Source organism: Actinia tenebrosa, unplaced genomic scaffold, assembly GCF_029948245.1.
Source record: "Actinia tenebrosa isolate PJP-AT-01 unplaced genomic scaffold, QUT_ActTen_1.0 PGA_scaffold2__45_contigs__length_23673736, whole genome shotgun sequence".
NCBI classification, from domain to species: Eukaryota; Metazoa; Cnidaria; class Anthozoa; order Actiniaria; family Actiniidae; genus Actinia; species Actinia tenebrosa.
In genome coordinates, this window is record NW_028292579.1 from 18,993,621 (window position 1) to 19,013,875 (window position 20,255).

At 34.7% G+C, this 20,255-nt stretch overlaps 3 protein-coding genes and 2 long non-coding RNA genes across 5 annotated transcripts; 3 read left to right on the plus strand and 2 right to left on the minus strand.

Annotated features, from left to right (window-relative positions):
• The first annotated feature begins 619 nt into the window (after positions 1–619).
• Positions 620–3,943, plus strand: LOC116294955 (E3 ubiquitin-protein ligase TRIM71-like). The gene has a single exon (XM_031702655.2). The coding sequence runs from the start codon at positions 701–703 to the stop codon at positions 2,645–2,647; it is 1,947 nt and encodes a 648-aa protein (XP_031558515.2). The 5' UTR covers positions 620–700; the 3' UTR covers positions 2,648–3,943.
• A 2,000-nt stretch (positions 3,944–5,943) lies between these two features.
• Positions 5,944–9,294, plus strand: LOC116294915 (uncharacterized). Its single transcript, XM_031702608.2, has 2 exons — positions 5,944–6,217; positions 8,487–9,294. Exons 1-2 carry the CDS (start codon positions 5,944–5,946, stop codon positions 8,738–8,740), a joined length of 528 nt encoding a protein of 175 aa, XP_031558468.2. The 3' UTR covers positions 8,741–9,294.
• LOC148909505 (uncharacterized) lies at positions 7,095–8,305 on the plus strand. Its single transcript, XR_016120488.1, has 2 exons — positions 7,095–7,505; positions 8,225–8,305. It is a non-coding gene; the product is annotated as an uncharacterized LOC148909505 (long non-coding RNA).
• LOC148909506 (uncharacterized) lies at positions 7,163–8,216 on the minus strand. Its single transcript, XR_016120489.1, has 2 exons — positions 7,930–8,216; positions 7,163–7,537 (listed from the first exon to the last, which is right to left on the minus strand). It is a non-coding gene; the product is annotated as an uncharacterized LOC148909506 (long non-coding RNA).
• A 745-nt stretch (positions 9,295–10,039) lies between the features above and the next one.
• Positions 10,040–19,967, minus strand: LOC116294931 (short transient receptor potential channel 4-associated protein). Its single transcript, XM_031702630.2, is given in 25 exon segments — positions 10,040–10,912; positions 11,292–11,358; positions 11,707–11,797; positions 11,800–11,845; positions 12,109–12,218; positions 12,456–12,564; positions 12,837–12,974; positions 13,127–13,301; positions 13,613–13,658; positions 13,840–13,895; positions 14,024–14,082; positions 14,238–14,369; positions 14,779–14,844; positions 14,972–15,027; positions 15,311–15,424; positions 15,953–16,015; positions 16,135–16,200; positions 16,408–16,518; positions 16,714–16,781; positions 16,974–17,059; positions 17,546–17,616; positions 18,187–18,259; positions 19,089–19,226; positions 19,506–19,643; positions 19,737–19,967. Coding segments are annotated over 25 exon segments (2,355 nt in total). The 5' UTR covers positions 19,818–19,967; the 3' UTR covers positions 10,040–10,717.
• Between the last annotated feature and the right edge of the window lie 288 nt (positions 19,968–20,255).

The window sequence follows — 20,255 nt, forward strand, 5'->3', positions numbered from 1 at the left end:
GAGCTTAAATGGAAAAACGGCTTTCAGTTTCTAGTTAATAAGGCATATACATGAATGTATCGTTAAATACTACGCGGCAATAGAACTGGTAAATTTCGCCGTAAATACTTTTCGCTAAGTTTTGAATCCTTTTACTAACCGATATCTAAAAATGAAGAATATAATCAATAATGGAGAGATCGAGAACTACAGAACGGTTATTGAAAAGCAAATAACCGAACATTTTAAACATATTTCTAAACAAATTTATGTCGCTTATTTGGCCTACACACGGTTGTTGAAATAAATACAGTCCTTTGACTGAAAATTGTCGTCTGATCGGATCATCCCTACGCGGTGTTCTCTATCAGTTGGTGACAATCGCACAATGGAGAGCAAAATGCACATTTGCCTTCGCGTTTTACGCAAGTAAAACAAGAGCCGCTTCACATCATATTCCATCAAGGATGTCCCAAATTATTCTTATTTATGCATGTACCTTATAGCTATTACCCAATAAAGTTGTAAAAAAAAAGTTTACAGGAAAACATCGGAAGTGACGTCACCGACATCTTCACGTGTGAGGATGGAAAATATGTCACTGAGGTCCCGGAATGTAATTCGTATGAAAAGAGGTCAAATGAGACGCCATCTTGGTTTGCTGTGGAAGCCATTGAGAAATATTCACGCTTGAGTCGCTCTTATTTTAGTAGGTTTAAAAATGGCTACTTCTCTAGTAAATCTCAAGAAGGACGTCGAATGTTTCTTGTGTAATGATAGTCTTACTGAACCAAAGATTCTTCCATGTTTCCATACCTTTTGTAGGCCTTGCATAAAAAGACATGCTGAGCTAATCGAGGAAGTCAACGTCTTCAAGTGTCCTAAATGTAAATCACAAACTCCACTACCAGAACTGAACAGCGTGGAAGATTTAAAATCTAGTGTTCTACATTCAAGAATTTTGAAAATTCTAGAATTCATAGAAGGAGAGAAGATTTGTTCTGTTTCTGAGAGTCATTCAACAGCGACGCAACATTGTTTTGACTGTGATCGCTCATTGTGTGACGAATGCCTGAAGTATCATTCCCTCTTGATGAACAACCACAAGATCATGTCTCTTGGTCAATCGGAATCAAAGGAAAAAATCATTGAGCTATTGTTAAGCAGAGAAAAGAATTGTCTGTCTCACTTGGAGAAAACATTGGATCTTTACTGCAATGATTGTAAGCAAAATATCTGTTTGGAATGCTGGATGCAGGATCACGATGGGCATTCAACCGTCTCACTAGGAAAACACCTGTCAACAAAGAAGGCAGTCCTCCTCAAACATGTTGAACAGTTAAAGTTGCAAGAAAAACAAATTCAAGAGCAAGTAAAATTCATGAATGACGCAGCTTCTAAAATCAAAGAAAGCTGCGACAAAGCGAAGGCGGAAGTAACAGAAACACTGGAAAGAACAATCAAAGAATTAGAGCAAAATGCACAGCAGATATTAAGTAAACTCGACAAAGAAATCGAAGACGCCAAGCTAAAGGAAATCAAAGGTCAAAGTACCCTTGAGCAGGCTAGAGGAGCGATTGACTACGCAAGTACTCTTCTGGAAAAAGGCTTTACAAGTGAGTTGATTGGCGAGGGGGATGATGTAGGAATCTATGATAAATCTTTTGAAATTCTAAACTTCGATGGAGATGATAATTTAGTTGTGTTTGATCCAAGCAAAGAGTTGATAAAGCAAGCAAATTTAGGTCTTGGTTCAATTCGAAAAGTTGATCAAACGGAGCAAGATCTCGGTCTGTTAAATTTTTTAAGCAGTGTAAAAGTCGAAGCTAAAAAACCCGGGCTTCCTGAAGCTGCAAAGCCACAACAAATGCCGGCCAAGATAAAGAAGTTCGACATGAAAGGAATGTATCGTTTCACTGGTATAGCGGTAAATAAAGAAAACACAAAGATGGCTCTTGCAGATTCTTTCAGCAACCGTGTTTTTGTGTTCAACATGATTGGAAACCTTTTGATCAGTTGTAGTAATTTGTGTGATCCTCAAGGGATGGCATTTCTAAATCAAGAAGATTTAGCCATTGCAGATTGTGATAACCACAGAATATGCATAGTGAACACTACATCAGGAACTGTGCAGGGTACTATCGGGAAAAGGGGCAATAAAAAGACTGAGTTTATAAATCCATGTCATGTACATGTTGATTCTAATTACAACATCATTGTCAGTGATCTTGGAAATAATCGGGTTCAAGTCTTCAGTAAGGAATGGAAGTTTCAGTATCAGTTTGGTCAGGTGAATAATATTAATCCAGATGGAACGATTTCACACAATGGACAATATTATGTAAGTGATTCTTATAGCAACGTTGTTCATGTATTTGTAATCAATAAGTCGAAAGACCTTGGCTTTAAACCAATAAGAATATCAGTGATCAATGGACAAGATAGTACCGTAGGCGTACTCCGTGAACCATGTGGCCTGGCTATCGACAGCGAAGAGAATCTACTTGTCTGTGATAGTGGAAATAACCGCATTCGAAAATTTACATTGGATGGATTATCTTTAGGATATCTGGACTGCAATGGAATTTGTGATGTAGCAGTTTTGAAAGATGGTAGTGTTTTGGTTAGTTGCAATCAGTTAGGAGTATTCATAATTCAAGACATGTGACCATGAAATATATTAAAAGCCTCGACTGGCGTCACTCATCCAAAAGAACATTTTATCAGCTGAAATGTAATCTTTTCGTGTCATTCCCAAGAGTATCATTTGTTTGTTTAACTATTGCGCATGACTACACACTACTTTGACAATGTGATGACGCCATTTTATCGTCCATAAGAGGACAGACACATAAAAGACTAATGTCAGTTTGTTAATTTTTGTTGTTGAAAACACAAGAAAACATGAGCAAATAGGGTAGAGTGCGCGCAGCAAGCGTGTGAAAAAAAATAACACCAAAGAGTGCTCATGTTGGGACGCGGGAATTCTTTTTCTTAGTCCATTTTCTCTTCTATAGGTAGTACGTTGAAGAGCAGTAGTATACGGAACAATACCTTTGGCTTAAAAAATCGAAATTTTCCAGACTGATAAAGAGAGAGATAGAAATAGAGAGAGCAAACATTGTAAAAGAACCATTTAGCGACAGAGAAAAATATGCTAATAATAGAAAAAATGCCTAATATACGTCCTTACTTATAAGACACGATCTGATCCATTCTGAAGTGTGTCTTACATAATATGTATAAACGGTTGGTATTTCATTCGGGGACTTATCTCGGTTTGTGTGGGCTCCCTGTGTTAATATGCGCCGATGCTCACATTGTGTTCTCATCTCAGCTAAGACCCGATAGGCCGTATACAAATATATGTTTGCATGTCATGTAAGGCGTAGCTTAACTTAGAACAGCCCAGACTTGAAATGCAGCGAATTACCTCCAAGAAACATTTGCCTACGATGTTTCATTTGAAGCTTTTGAATGCGCTGACGTCATTTAGACCGGCAAGTCTGTTTTTCGCTTGCGTAGGTTGATGATATTGCATCATTTTCTATCCGTTATCTGTGTAAGGATCATTTTAGTGTGGAAGGGCGAAAACAATTTGCAAACGATAGTGTAGAAGCGAAGTTTTCGATACGATTTCGGTGAGATAAAACGATATGTTTAACGAGCTTTAGCGGATAATATGAAAGATATGAGTGAATCATCTTGAACCATTGTTTACAAAGAAATTATAGTTCAATTTTACTGACGATTCGGACCCTAAAAGTAACGGATAATGAAGATGATAAGTCATGGGCTTATTCAATTTGTAACGTAAATAGTTATTTGGGTAATATGGAAACGTTTTGGTCAAGAAAGATAACACTTACGACAGACCTTTTAGTGACGTCATTAAAATAGAAATCATTCAAGTCAAGGTATCTCTCAAGCGCTTGCGCAAATAAATTATATGGATCAACCTTTAGTAAGTTCGTGTTTTGTGTTATGAAACGTACACATACTTGATGAATGTACCGATAGAGTGACCACAGTAAATCCGTGAAACACTACTAATTAGTACAAAACAGTGCTAGTTAAACCATAGGAAACAATGGAATTTGCATGAAACTGTGCTATTTAGTATTACTAAAGTTTCACGGATTTACTGTGGTTACTCTACTGTAAAAATTCTTTCTTTAGGGAGTATGGATTTTGGATTATTTTTAATAATTTTTGATAATTAACCAGGACCATACTTCCAGACATCGAGTGCTGAACCGTCGTATGGACTTACGGCTACGCTGGAGATTTCGGCCCCAACACCGCTATCCCAGGGGAATTACAGACTGATCAGGAAGCTCGGCCGAAGCCTAAGGGAGAGGTTAGTCGGCCCCTAGACCGTAGATGATTAACCCCTTGCTATGATCAGCAGACCAAATACCTCGATTGTATCGCTGATGACTAACCTCCCTTGCTCACTACTTTCCATGTGGGATGCGTTTTGGAAAACTAACCGTAATGTATTTAAGGAATGTAAAAAATGTACAGCACAATAGAACCTGAAAGCACATGGACACGAGGCGTAGCAGAGTATTTTTCTTGCTTTTCGGGGCTTGACTCAGTTTCCTGACTCTTTCAAAGCATAAGTTTACCCTCCACAGGACCATGACTATGATATTTGTCAAGTTAAAAACGTATTTTCCACAAAATGTACTAGTGGCTAAACAATTGTGTTTAAGCATGTTTCACGTTCTTCATCTCATTTGATATCTTGCATCTCATTAGGTATCTGTATAAATGTATACTACAACCTTTCTGCAATCAAGCTTAAACTCTTCCTCTCTTGACCCTTGTGTTTGTGCTTGTTGCGTTTGGTCAGGATAGTCATGTATGTGGACCAAGTACCAGTAGGTAAGAGAAAGTAAAACTAACTGTATACACCATTGAACAAGACGCTGTGAGAGCGTATACTGGGTTGCCTGGCGGGTGGAAGAGCTGCGAAACGTCAGAGCGCTGTTATGTTAGTACATCGCCTGCTGGAATAAATACGAAACAGATGATGTGGGATACCTACCGAAATGTGGTGTAATGCGCATGCTCGAATTTAAATAATAGCTAGAGCATGCGAAGTAGAGGGAGGTGGGGTTTAATAAAAGACATGGGGTGCGTTACGCAATTTTGAACTTCTTAAAGACGTTCATGGGCTTTGTTTGCGCGCATCCCTTCTACGCATGATCAATTGGAGAGCGCGCGCTTATCGTGATAACGTCATTCCAACGTTTCAATAAGTAAAATCTCATAAAATATAACGTCTGTAATCTCTTATAGCTCTAAAAACGAAGTTGGATACCTCCTTTCTTATTTTCATTCTTTGAAAATACTTGGTAATACCTAACTTTAGAGAAAAAAATGTTAACAATCTGACGATCGGATCAATTAATCGAAACAATATCCCAAATTGACTCACCACTTAAAGAAAGGAAAGGAAAAGGAAAGGAAAGAGAAGGAAGGAAAGAGAAGGAAAGGAAAGAGAAGGAAAGGAAAGAGAAGGAAAGGAAAGAGAAGGAAAGGAAAGAGAAGGAAAGGAAAGAGAAGGAAAGGAAAGGCAAAAAGACAACGGAAAAAGAAAAGAAAGGAAAGGAAGGGAAAGGATACGAAGGAACGAAAGTCAACGTATCTAACTTATCGACCCATGTGAGAATGTGACGCATTTCCGGGTCGAGTTGGGAATAAGTGATTCAGTTATGTGTTTCTGGCACAAGGCATTCGATTAAAAGCAAAAAATGCCACTTATAATTTATTCCCAATCTGCAACAATCATAATTTTAAGCTTAAAATGTTTTGAAACAGGAAATTTCATAAGCAAATATTATATATTTTGCTCCCGGAAATGGATTGACGGAATGACGCAACTTGTACTGGATGGGTTGCCAGTGTCCCGGCATAAAGCACAGGTAACCCATACCTATTTCCTGTTCACAAACAATGATGATTATTCGTTTGGCCAACTTGTCTGATGCAGGCAGCATATATCACATCCATACTTCAGCCATCAGAGAAATTTGCTCGAAATGTTATAAGGAAGAAGAGGTTGAGCATTGGATTGAACGGCAAAGCGAAAGTCGCTATGTTGATTTTATAGAAAAAGGGGACATTTTGGTGGCTGAAGATGGAGAGGGTAAAGTACTAGGATTTGGACATTTGTCCGACAACGAGGAAGAATGTTCAAGAGGAAATTCGACTACTGATATGAAACAAGGTGTGTGTTTTATTAGAAAAGATTCAAATATTGTTATTTGATCGCAGGAAAGTGGAGGGATAGCGTTGAATCGACATCCCTTCCCCCTCGGGATTTTCTTCTAAAAGCTAAAATCAGGAAAACCAGAAACTATAATTTAAGGAACTGGGGGGATTGAGGAGAGTAGGTTGATTTCCTTGGGGAGGGAGTGTTCGGGGGGAGGGGAGGGGGGAGGAATAAAAGGTGCCCTCCCCTCATAACCTGCCATCCCCCGCCCCCACCACCCCCCTTCCACACACACACACACACACACACACAACACAATTAATTTCAAAATCTAAAATACAAAACTCAAAATGGAAATGGAGAGGGTTAATAATGAAAAGGAGATGGGGGTAGCATGACTTGGTGCTTTTGATAATTAGTATGTGCACATTATTTATGATTAATAATAGTTAGTAGAATTTTGGCCTCCAGCTTTCAAAAAATCTGTCTCACTGTCATAATCATGAAAAGAAAAAAGAGGAGGCTTCTCAGCTAGCCTGTCGTGAAGCAATGAGCTGACACTAAAAAAGCTGCATGGCAGGCTACTTCTCAGCAGAACGTGCTGTAACTGCTTAGATATATTAATATATTTATGAAACTCATGAATAATCCATGAGGAAAACACAACAGAAATCACGACCGTGAAGAGTGTTGTAAATCTGATACAAAACTGTGTTCATTTGCATAAACTTTAAGTTCAATTTTCTTGGCCAGATTCACTTTAATTTTGAAAGTTTTAGTGAAACACAAAGGAACTAACCTAGACGTTTGATAAGTCATATACAGTATTCGTGTCCGTGTTGTATCAGATATACAATCACTCAGCTACGCCTCGTGGTTGTATATCTGATACAACACGACCACTCATACTGTATATATTACTTATGTGACAGAGTCAAAAGACACTATTTCGGACAGTAATTATTTAGTCATAAATCTATATTTTAATTAGGAATGCCTCGTGTACACATAGGAATGTAATTCTTTAGTTAACTGTTTGCGTGGAAAATGCGTAAGCAAGAAATAATTTCCGTACGTAATTACATTACAGTGAGTCATGCCTAGGTTTGGCGCTTGTTTACGTAAGTTCGTGTTTGGGACATCCTGTTTGCGCCTAGGGCGTGCAACATTGCATAGGATGTGTAAGGTCTTAAGAATGCAGGTTTTTCCATAAAAATAGGCCCAAACTAAGCTTAAATCAGTGTAGTAAAAGTTCTTGAAGACGTTGCACATATCAAGACAAGGAATTCTCTACGATGTAAAGGTATGAATCTTTGAAGCCTTTTACACTTATACCTAGGATAGATTTAGGACAAATCTATGTTAATATCGTTAACTAGTCGTTATATTTTATAGCTTAGATTTTCTACATATTTGTTAAGCATTCGTTTCATGTTGTAGTAATTCTAGTCGCATTAGCGCGTAATTTAGTACAAAGTTATTCACGCTGAGTGTATCTTGTCTTTTAAACTCTTTAAAACGTTTACTATAGGATCGCTACCGCCTTACTCGCTTGTCTAACCTTTTTACTACGATAAATAGCCTTAACTGCGGGATAAAAGACCTTTTCTTTCCAACCTTTAATTTGTTCGCTACTTAAACTCTACACTCAAGGTCATTGTCGCGACCGCGTGTTCAGTAAACCGTGTAATTCTTAGTTTGTCATAAACAAAGGTTAAAATACTTACCTAAAGCCATAGTTAACCTCTAGTCAATTTTTCCTATTGCTTTTTCCATTGGTTTAGTTCATTTTAAACGGTTTACCGACTTGTACATTAAACTTTGCAACCTAGTAATTTTCACTCGCGTATTGTAAACACTGCTAATCAGTATGCAATATTCAAATTACCTGTGACGTAATTTACGTATTTCCGTTTCTATTTATATCTAGCAAAACTGTATTTTATTCATAACTTTTTAGCTATTTAGATAAGCTACAAATTTATTTTATCTCATTGTAAATATTTTTCTTGTTTTCATTAGAGATATCCTGTAATCTTGTTCCCGTTTTTTTTCGAGTATTGTAAAGTTGTGTGAATTTTTCAATAAATTCTTTTGTCAAAACCACTTGCAATCTGATTCATAGCTGAGCGCCTTGCCGCCGGTTACACTTATTTATTGTTTTACATGATAAATGAATTTATTCAATTCCTCACTGGAAGGCTGGAATCTATTACCATCCAACATGGATGTCAGCAAAATTATATATGTGATCATGCAAAAAACTTCTTTATTCTGATTGCAGATGGATGGAAATTTGGTGTTATACGAGCACTTTATGTTCACCCAGACCATGTAAAACAGAAAGTGGGACAAACTTTACTAAAATGCATGGAAGACAAGACCAAAGAAAAGCATGCAAAAGAACTAGTTGTATATTCCACTGTGAATGCTATATCTTTCTATGAGAGGTTTGGGTTTAGACTTGTAGGTAAAACAAAACAGTGTGGCCAAGGAGTTAATTTACAGTGCACAAAACTGTTGAAAAAAATAGCTTAAATTAGTTGAAATTTTATTTTGAGTAGAAACAAAGCCTGGTTGTTGCTTAAACTCATTATATGGTGAGGACAAAAGTAAACAACTATCATATTTAATACCGTAGGCTGGATATGTATTTTCAATTAGAATTAAATCTGCCTTGGGGAGGGGTGAGGTGGGTGAGGGAATTTGCCTGTTGAGTGGGGGGAGGGGGAGTTGGGTGTCATACTCTTTAGGGTAAAAATCAGGAATATTGTATCAGGGTGTTCAGCCATCAAAATGCAGAATTTTTGCATTTCTTTGTATCTTTCAAGGGCCAAAGAACATCCATTCTCACCCTTTTTACAGTGCAACTACTATAACTGGGGCCTCTTAGACAGCAAGAACCAATCAAATTGTAGAATAAAAACAATACATTCCAAAGTTGCGCAGCGGAGCCAATCAGAAAGCAGCGAAAAGCAATAGCCTTTTGACATATCTGTTTACTCCCACAAGAAAATGTTCAGACTTCTGGTATCTTTTAGGGATATTTTGCAATGAAAAGTTACCTTGAATAAAGATATAGATTAAAAGAACCTGTTGAATTATTGATATGAGAGTAGGGGATTGTCTCCCGGTTCAACAGCCCATCCCAATTTGGAGGCATAACACTAGTGTAAATAAATCACTCATGATTGTAATGCTGCACGGCTGCTAATAGCGCCTTAATATGCAGCCCTGTAAAGTCCTCCACTGCAATGTAAAGCACATTGAGACATTGTGAATTTCAGAGGATGGGTTTCACTCAAGGTAATTTCCTGTCTCGAGTGTAGAATGTTCATCAGCAGAATCACAAGTTTTCAATAGAATTCTTTATGGTTGACATCACATGGTGGTCAGTGTTTGACCAGCATTTGGAGCAGATAATGAGATTCAAAGACTTTTAACAGCTGATTGAAACCCAACAATAGACCCATTTCCAATTCCAAACTACCGCTGTGTTTCTTGATTACAGACTCATTTGCACAGGGTTAGCCTCGATTTTGTGCAGAATATTCACGTGTTCCAGTCAAGGCCCGTCGAGTTTCAAAGTCTTTGCATTGTTGAAGTTTTGCATTCTTTACTTTACCGTTGGTATTTGTGAATATTTAAACACTGATGCGAGGCTAACCCTGTGCAAATGAGTCTGTAATCAAGGAACACAGCGGTAGTTTGGAATTCGAAAATGGTCTATTGGAAGACCTGATGTCACATGATAAAGACATGTGTATCACTTTGGCAAAGGAACAAAAACAACAACAACAACAAGTTACTAGATAAAATCAACAAGACAACACACTCAAACATATTTCAAACTTCTTTATTTATTATTTACATCATATATTATACTATTATAAAATACTATTTAATATGTACAGTCATTCCAATATGCCCAACTCAGAGTTAATTTAGTAACACCAAGAAATACCAGCGTTAAAAATTGTTATTGCTAAAAATAATTATTTATGATTTTATAATATTGTTTAAAAAAACCTACAGAATATCCTGTCCATAACACAGAAATTTAATTCTATTATTTTTTTTTTTTATTTTTTTAGAACCATACACTAATGGACTGTTGGATTTTTATAATTTACGTATCGTCATAAAAAATATATGTTAGACTTTTTCCCTCTGTGCCTGCACAGACAACCATATAAAGATGTAGATGGTTGGATTTAATTACGAAATACATCTCAGGGCTCAAAATAAGTTCTTTAATGGAAAATAAAAGCTTCAAATCTCAGCTAATTTTTGACAACAGGCATTGGCATTAGAGCACATATTTAAACTGCAAGGCAATTTGTCATCTTTGAGCATTTGTGAATTATTTTGAGCCCTGAGTTTTTGCTTAAAAGAGTTCTAAATATTGCACCATTTTGTATATTTTAAAGGAAAAGCAGTTGGTCACTTCGATTTTAACTATCATCCCTCAATTTCTAAAATTCTCTACAAAACATGCTTGAAGATAAATGTCATTCACAGAACATTGAAGATAATGTGAGGGATGCCATGATCTGCTTGTGTTATACCCATGTGTGATCTTAGCAGTGTCGCGCTGGTGGGCTTGCATGAGGTGAAAGGTAGTACAAAACGGATGATGTACTTTCCAATGTCGTCTTGTAAGAGGATGTCGACAACTTTCTTCCACTGATCAAAACTGATGCAGGAACTCTGAAAGTGAATTTAAAAAACATAGATTAATATAAGATATTTAATAATTATAACCTAATAAGCTAGAGCTCTAGAAGCACGTTGGAAGAGGTATAGAGAAAGTGTGGCGAGCAATGGAGGATGAGAGAACAGAGTTAGCGTTGTGGTTGAAATCAAGCACGGTGGCACGGTTGGCATATGCTGCTAACGCGTCGTCTTTCTTGACTGCTGTGAGTCCAACGGTTTGGGTCATTGGTTCAAGCCCTGCAGTCGCCACCATGTGAATTGAGTTTGTTTGATGTGAATTGAGTTTGTTTGCCCCACGACCTCTGAGCTTTAATTAAAGCCTACCGTGTATAAATAAAAAGATACATCTTTTCAAAAAAATTGAAAAACCTACCTGTTCAAGAGCAGAACAATCCTTTCCTCTCTTCAAGTAATGGGTCTTCCAGAATTCCAGGAGACGTCTGCAGAAAAACATGCAACATCATCAGAAATAAATTTCAAATATTTCAATAAAGGAAAGTTTTGAAATAAAGAAAGAATAATACTTTTTGCAAATTCGCTTGAGTGACCCAAAACAATGGTTCCAAGCCGAGGATGGACTTGATGTGTTTAACATTAATTTTACTGTATTTTATTACGTCCAACCCCGTCTTAGAACCATTGTTTTGAATCATTCAAGCAAATTTGCAAAAGGTCTATAGAAAAGGCATTTTTTCATCATCATCATTGCCATCAACAACCTTCACAGGAAACTTAGTACATTTAAAATTGCTAGTTGAAAGTGACTGAAACTGCTAGTTTTTATTTACCTGAGATTTTTGAGAATGAATCCTGGATTTTTCTGGAGTCTTTCTTCTCGTACAAAGGCCTTGAGGTAGGCAGGAAGGTGTCCTTGCTTAAGGCAATCATCAGGAATACAAGTGTTGTGTTGAGACAACTGACATTTTCCTGAAAAGGGAAAGAATATTAATTAATATCTTGACATCAAGAAATAAACTAACTATTAAATACTATAAGCACTATTGGATATAAATAAAAATAAATTTATATCCATTATTGTTAACATACGATTTTTTATGACAAAAATTCTGAGTCTGTTGCTAGTATCAAAGGTAATAAAATATAAATTGTACATAACGTCATTTACACCGACTGATATAAAATATAAATCGTACATAACGTCAGATCATTTTACACTGACTGAAACTTACCTGAGTCAAAGTATTCACTGTGATTGAGTTGATCAACTTATTTAGGAGATACATTCTCTGATCCCAGTCAGTAATCAATGTACCAAGACGGCAGAGACCTGTGGCACAATCTACAAGTAAAACAAAACGAGTCAAAAGATTAGTTTAAATTCAATGGTACATAAGGAATAAACGTACTTCACAACTGTGACTGACTCATGTTTTCAGCCTAATTTGAAAATTGTGTGCGTCCAATACGTTTGATACTTGACTGACGAGCAGGTTTAGACTAAATCAATTATAGATCTCTCCCCCTCATGATCTATTATTTGGTTATCATATATTATTGTTTTTCTTGAGTAACTCACCTCCAAAGGGCATTTCTTCCATGAAGCGTTCTTGACTCAAAATCAGGCAGCGAATAAGCATGTTTGAGTCCACAACATTTGATGTCAAAATATGAGTGAATTTTTCAAACTAAAAGGAAAAAAGATTGAAGATGATTAGTGTTTGTAACAATCACAATATCATATTTATTACCCTTAGCTCACAGACCAGTAACATAGAATTCATAAATGTTGCTGACTTCCTTGATTACAGACTTGTTTACTCAGGATTGGCCACATTGGATTTAAGAATGCACAATTTCAACAATAATTTGTAAACACTTTGAATTTCACAAAAATGAGGCTAATCCTGACCAACAGAGGATTAGAAACAGGAGTGTTCAGAAAGCATGTGACCTTTACCTGTTTGTCGTCAATGACTGAGTTAAAAATCTTGAAAGCGATTGGGTTAAACTTCATTAATTCTCCAAGCAAATCAAAGCTGCTTTGTAGGATTTCTTTTGGCTTCATTTCTGAGCTCCCAATGTGTTCTACCAGATGCTGAAAAAAAAAAAAAATCTTAATTAATTTTATCCAGAAAAATGTAGGGCATCAAATTTTCTCATGTTTTGGCTTCTATACACCATGCACACTTTTGAAAAATCTTTCAAATTTCATCAAATCCTGGGAGAAAATATGGAAAAATGTCTTACCTGCAGAAGACCACGCTTGATAAGGAACAACTGATTTCCAAAGGATGCACGACCTCTTAAGAACCCTTCAATGGCACGAGACAACCAGAATCTAATGGCAGCAGTTGGTGGAGTCTTGATGAGCACCTCCAGAATTTTGGATAGAAGTCCACGGTCTCCTTGACAACAGAGCTTCCTACAAAAGCAAAAAAATTCAATATTTTGTGAGCCTTGATGATCATAAAGATGATGATAATGATAATGTGATGGTAAGTACAGTATTATGTGTCTGTATGACGTCATTATGGTAAACATACTGCCAGTCATACACGGATTGCAGAGGGGAGTATAACCCCTCAATATTTTGCTGAAATTCACTAACTTGTCAATTTTCAGTTCCCCCCACTTTAAATCGTAAACATACTAGTATGTTATACTTTTTTTTCCAAATTCTGCCTCCCATACAATTATGGTAGTTTGCTGTCCTTATATTCTACTGTAAAATACCTGTTAATGTTTTGGACTCCACTGGGAATTTCTACATCATTTTGTCCTGGAAAAATAAGAGAGAAAGATAATTTAGCAAGACACTTAAAAGTTTGAAGATGAAATTAGAAAAAGTATTACCACTGTTCTCATTGCTGTGCACTAAATTTGATCAACGATAGTCTATTGTCCAATTCATAAACCTGTTGTTACTCAGAATAATTTAAAGTTTATATTGCTATACTTACTGTAAAGATCTTCCAACTCATCTAATTCTGCCGCAGTCATCAATAGATGCTTGTTCCTATTCATCACAAAAAAGGTTTATCATTAATGGACAAGTCGAATAATATCTTAAATCTAAAATAAAACAGTGTTCCATTAAAATAACTGGCATAATACTGTAATAACTTAATGTAGCTATGAACTTACTCATGACGATCGCAGAAACTATGCACAAGTCTTAAAAACTGAATCTTTAATGCATTTTCCTGAAAAATGTCAAAAAATAACTGTTAATAACACTCATTGATATAGACTGCACAATAATATTATTGATTTGATAATTTCACAAAATTTGGAAAATTGTTATAAATTTAGAAAATTATTATTAGCAATTTATTAGGATAATATTAATGAGTCTTACCGGTGTACAATCTTGTTCACCATCCATGTCTAATAATTCTCGCCGTGTTGGTGTGTTTCGTAACCAAACGATATGGTCAAAGAGGTCTGACATTCCAGGAATCAGATGAAGTTCAGATAGCCGCTCCTGGACCTAGAAACAGAGTTTATGGTTAGTTTAATATAGTATTCATTTCAGAAGAATGAATGATGTTGTATAAGGCAAATATGTAAAATCGAGGCAAGGAAAAATATATATGTATTGGGGTCAATGATTATAAAATAATATAATAATTATGAATTAATGGCGATGACAGGAAAAGGACCCTTATTTTGGAATAATGTAATTAGATTTTTGTTTTGCCATCAAAAGTACAATTTTGTAAGGGACAATGGCATAAGGTTATTACGTCAACACCAGTATCCTCACTTTTAAACACTTGCCCCTAACAACATTGGACTTTTGATAACAAAACTTACAGTCGTATGTCTCTAAACGTTTTGGTTTCTAACTTAATTGATAATAGTAATAATAACAAATATTAATAATATTAGGTACTTACAGCTGGCTTATGTTTTCCAGTCAGGAACAAACAGAGAACGTAAAAAACTTCAACTTTATGCATGACCTGTGAAAATTAAAAAATAACGATTTAATATAAATTATGAAACATCAACAACTTGAGCAAAGCTCTACATAGTATAGTAACGATTGTATCCCACAAGGGGATATGAATCTAGATGGATTATAGTTACCTCATGCATTAATTTCAGGGATGTAGTTATTGAAGGGATGGATGTTTCTTCTGCTGCTGCAAAAAAATAAAAATAAAAAGAGAAATTTAAATAAAGATAATAGTTTATAAATATTAATGCCAGGTATATTTTCTCATTCAAACTTTTCTAATTTACATTATAATTTTAATTTTTTTTTTCGCTCTTTCGTTTTTTTTTCGGATTAAAACAATATCAGATTTACATAAGTTGCCAGACTCTGCATTTCATATTTAGGTTTTGTCAAATGAATGTAAACAGCTCCAAACCATGATGCTATAAAAACAAATTATTTTAAGTAGAAAATCAAAAAAAAAAAACCTGTAGAATCATCCATGTTGATGAGCACATCCTCTAAGATGGTTTGAAACCCTAGCCATTCCATCAATCCCTCACTGTTGTTGCCAAAAATAGTGGGCCAAACAGGAGACTCTGCTGTAAACAAACAAACAACAACATACAATAAGTAATCTGACAACACTAGTACTAATATCAAACTCTTCCTTGTACTTTACTCTTATAGTAAAAGAGATTAAGGGTTGAATGTTGTCTTTCGGTATCGTAACATTGTCTAAGTATTTAGTTGATTTCAAATGAGGCCTGACACTAACTAATTAATGCTCTCGTCCAAGCTTTTGGCAGTCTACGGCATCATCAGGTACTGAATTAACATGGTTCATCTTGGACAAGATCATCATTTACACTAAGGCTTTATTTGATATCAACTAAAACTAAAGGTGTTCAATGAACTAATGTTCTAGAATAAAAGTTATGTACTACACAAACATGTTATGTAAAAATGTTGGAGCACAGACATTTAACCCAAATGAAATAAAACATACTTGTCAATGTGTAATAGTCAATAGATTACAAAAGAAAGCAATGAAATTAGGAACAGCAATGTGTAATAGTCTAATATTTATTTCACAAGTTTAGTGAACTAAATATATAGGATTTACTTACTTAGAGATTTACAAGCAAGTTTCACAAGTCGTGGTAAAAATTCTGGAAAACTGATCAAGGTTCCTGGAATAGAAAAGCAAAAGCTAAAGTCAGACAAGTGGCATAACTATAATATATATATATATATAATGGATAAGAATCAATAAGAAAATAATTACTAATAATTATTAAAAGCTGAGTACCTTGATTTTGATCAGCTAAATCTTTTTGTGTCGAACCTTCTTTATCTTGTTCATCTTGTGCAAGCACTAGAAAAAATATTAAAGAAAAAATATTGTCACAAAATGAATGCAATTAAAAGGCACTTGAACATGTCTAGTTAGAGTTTAAATCATGTAAATATCAAGATACTATTAATTCTACTTGCTATTAATACCATATGCCCTAGACCTGATCAGCCCAAAGGTTGTTTCAGAGTATTGATATAACATTTGAGGGTTTTGAAAGTCACTTACGTGTGCTCCTGTCTTCTACTGCTTCCAAGTCTGTTAATGTAAAGGACAAGACTCGACAAAAATTGGCCAGCTTACTGGAATCGAGATTGCTTATCAATTGCCTAAGGTTACCTGAAGATAAAAACAAAATAAAGTTTAAAACAGAACAGTGATTTTTTTTCAGAGTGACATGACATGAACTAAAATCATTGATAAACTAGTGACCACCAATAATTTCTAATAATCCTTTTACTGGTAAAATTCAAGTTAGTGATGTTTAAACTGGGTAGCTGATTTTTTTTGTACTGGATTGAATGACTTTCTTACCAAGACATTCTAAATCTATCAGTCCTTTTTTTGCAGCAAGAAGGTCTTCTAATACTGCTGTTGCATTCCTGTAAAGAAAGAGAAAATATGAAGTTAGTTTACTTAACATCTTATATAATCTGAGCGAATCAAAAAAAAAATAATGAAATAACCCAGTGAACAAGTTATAGGAATGGAAAAAATAACATCATGTATACTATGCATATATTAACGGAAATTGGAGTTATTAGTGGTCAAGTCAAGAATGGTAGTTTACTTACATAAATACTTTTTGGTTTGAAAGCAAAGTAAACAAATGATCAAGAAGTTCAGTTTTCTTTGCCAGGGACACTGCGACACCTTCGACCTAGAATAAACAAAAGTAGCAAAAAAAACTTTTAATATATTAATAGTATAATTATATTATTATTATTATCATTACTATTATTATTATATTATATTAACTATAATTATATAATCAATGAATGTGATTATTTCAGTTTATTTATTGTACAAATAATATGATATTCTTTTACTGAAAGCTCAAAACAAACAAATTTCTCAATGCTTATTGCTTTGCTCAATCATGATACTAACATAAAAGTGGTCGATGCACAATTTTATTATTTTTTATAAATGTATTTATAATTGAATTTATGACTTTAAATTACTTATTGTAAAGTGATTGAGGTTTCAGGATGCGCTATATAATACTCTGTTGTTATTACTAAACATTTTGAAATTCCACATATCTTCACTGGGACACTGATTTATTTAATAAAGCTGAACAAAAGAGAGAAGTGTTGGAGAATCATTCTCATGTATAAAGACAAAAAATAATAGTATTACTTACTGTTAAACACAACATATGAAGGATTTCTAGACTGTAGACAACAATGTCATTCATCTGGGATGCACGCATACCTGGGAAAATCAAATCAAATGAATGAATGAGTGAAAACCTTTTTGATTGACAGTATTTCCCTTCTATGACTCTAACAGAGATGTTATGGGAGCCCTTTCTTATATTTATGATACAATAAAATGCATAAGGTTGCACAACATTTTCTTAAAATTTGCATTATGATGAACTTCTTAGTTTTCTAAAATAGTTATATGCAGTGAATAATCAAAATCAATATATTTTCTAAAAATAATGAGAAAACTGCATTTAATTAGGAAGATGTAGTTTTTAAATAGCAATAAATTCATATCATAAAATATCATATCATATCATATTATAATTTCTAAAATTGATAATCATCATAATATCAAAATGTATCATATTTCTGTTTTTGGTTGCTTAATCAATCACATGTTATTAATTGAAAAGTGATCTCGACATTACATCCACATGGTATACAACTTTGTATAGTATTCTAAGCTATTTTTAGTAGTCTGTCTCATTGTTTGTTTGCTGGAGTTCAGAATATTTTAAATATAGGTTTTTCTCCTAATTCTCATAGTATTACATATAGCTTAGCATGTTCTTACTTGCTGCGATTCTTGTTAGCCGTTTTGGCTTGTGTTGCAGTTTTGTTGGGATGAACAATAATTCAACCAGAGTCTGCAAAAAATGATAGAAAGAATAGTCAAGAACTACAATATTACAATTACTACATTATTCAGTTTATAAGATTAGTGATAATAGAAATTAGAAAAGCGAGAATAGCAAAATATTAAAATATGTATCCCACACAAAAAAAGTGCATATAACATAGCATTAACACAAATGAAATTAAAATTTAGTTAAAAAGATTTTGAAAAGTGAGAATAGTAAAATATTGAAATATAAATCCCACACGAAAAAATTTGACTAATTTCTATTATTCTTGCTAGTCACCTAATGTGCCAACCAACCAGACCTCTATTGGCTGCTGAAACAAAGAGATTTCAAAGATCCCTGATGTCGATGTTTGTAAACTGTGAAATTCTTCATAAAAAAAAGTGTTGACGTCAAAGTGTTATATGCCAATTCCCTTGAGAAAATTATGACTTTTGAAGTGCTTGTCACATCAAATATGATTTCGGAGGGTTTATTATTTGATAAACAGTTTTAAATTAAATATTGATAATGAACAAGCTTTCGAATCACGTGACCAGACGAAATCTACATAAATTGCAATCTACAAGATGAAATTGAAATCACTTGATGACAGAAATAAACACGTGGATTTTGGTGCGAAATAAACATTAGAAAATATCCCTTCTAATTATTATTTTTAGTCAGAATACTTGCGAGGAAAATCTTAAAAAATGGCTTTATAACCAGTTGAAGGAACAAAATCGTAAAGCATATCTTGATGTCGTCAAAACTCAAATTCAAAATTATGTTCTCTAATCTTCAATTTCCGTTAGTTTTTCTCTTTGATACTCATAGAAGAACATAAACTCACCTCTACTCCGCCAAACAGGGTTATAACTTTGCCAACTTGTACTTTATTTTTGTAGTTTTTAGTCGTCAATGGGCTTTCGCTTAAAAGTGGGAAGTCAGGACTTGTTTGGTTCTCTGCTTCTAACGTTTCGCGTATTTCCTGAATATAAAGTAAGACTTCTATCAGACTTGTATTTTAACATGAGTACACAAGTTAAATGAGAGTAAATGAATTCGAAACACAGCTTAAAAAAGTCTTATTACTATATATTTTGATCTAACAGTGAAGTAGAAAATCAAGTTTGAGCTTAAGCCAACTTGGAGTCGAGATAATTTCTAGGCTTTAAACTTGACAAAATAGTAAAATCTCGACAGAGATTTTGAAGTATTATGACGTTCAGGTTATATCTAGATGCATAAAGTTGAAGAGATGACTTACTATTAGATTTTTAACACACATATCCATATTGAACTTCTCATCACTGTGGTAAACATGCTTTCGTAGTTGGCGAAGTAGCTGAGGTATTCCTTCCGTCCCAAGTCGACGATCGACGCTTCTCAAAAAATCTTTTGGAAGCTGAAGAAAAACGGAAACAAATACATCAGTTTTAAATTTTAGGGCATTCTATATACAATGTCATTGGATATATTTGTATGGATTTGAACCAACCTGAGCAACGTTGAGTTTGGAACCATTGGTTTGAGAGCGAAGGACAAGAAACGTCATGTTAGAGTTGCTCGAAAACGCCATCGTCACAATAAGAGATATAATAATATATTTTTCACGTAGGAATGTAGATTTGTTATATAGCTTGTGCTGCACGAGATCTAAGATCAAAATGAATACAGTTCACAATCCTCCATGCTCATCTTTATATATTTACGCGCTAAATTAATTCAGATTTTCAAAGGCGTCTTCGCCGCTTCTCAAATCAGCCAATAGGAAGGCCTAATAGAAACAAGGACACTGCTTGACCAATCACAAGGCTGGTTATTTAGCGGAGTGGTCAGAGTCAAGGCGCACTTGGGCGGCAAAAATGGCGGTCATTTTGTACCTATTTTATTCTTTTGTAAAGTCGTTAACCTCATTATTTCCCTTCAATTCGGTTGAGATTTAAGAGTACACCGCCTTTTTTCCTTGTAAAGGTTCTAGATTATCTCGAGGACTATAGTCAAGATGCGTGACGTT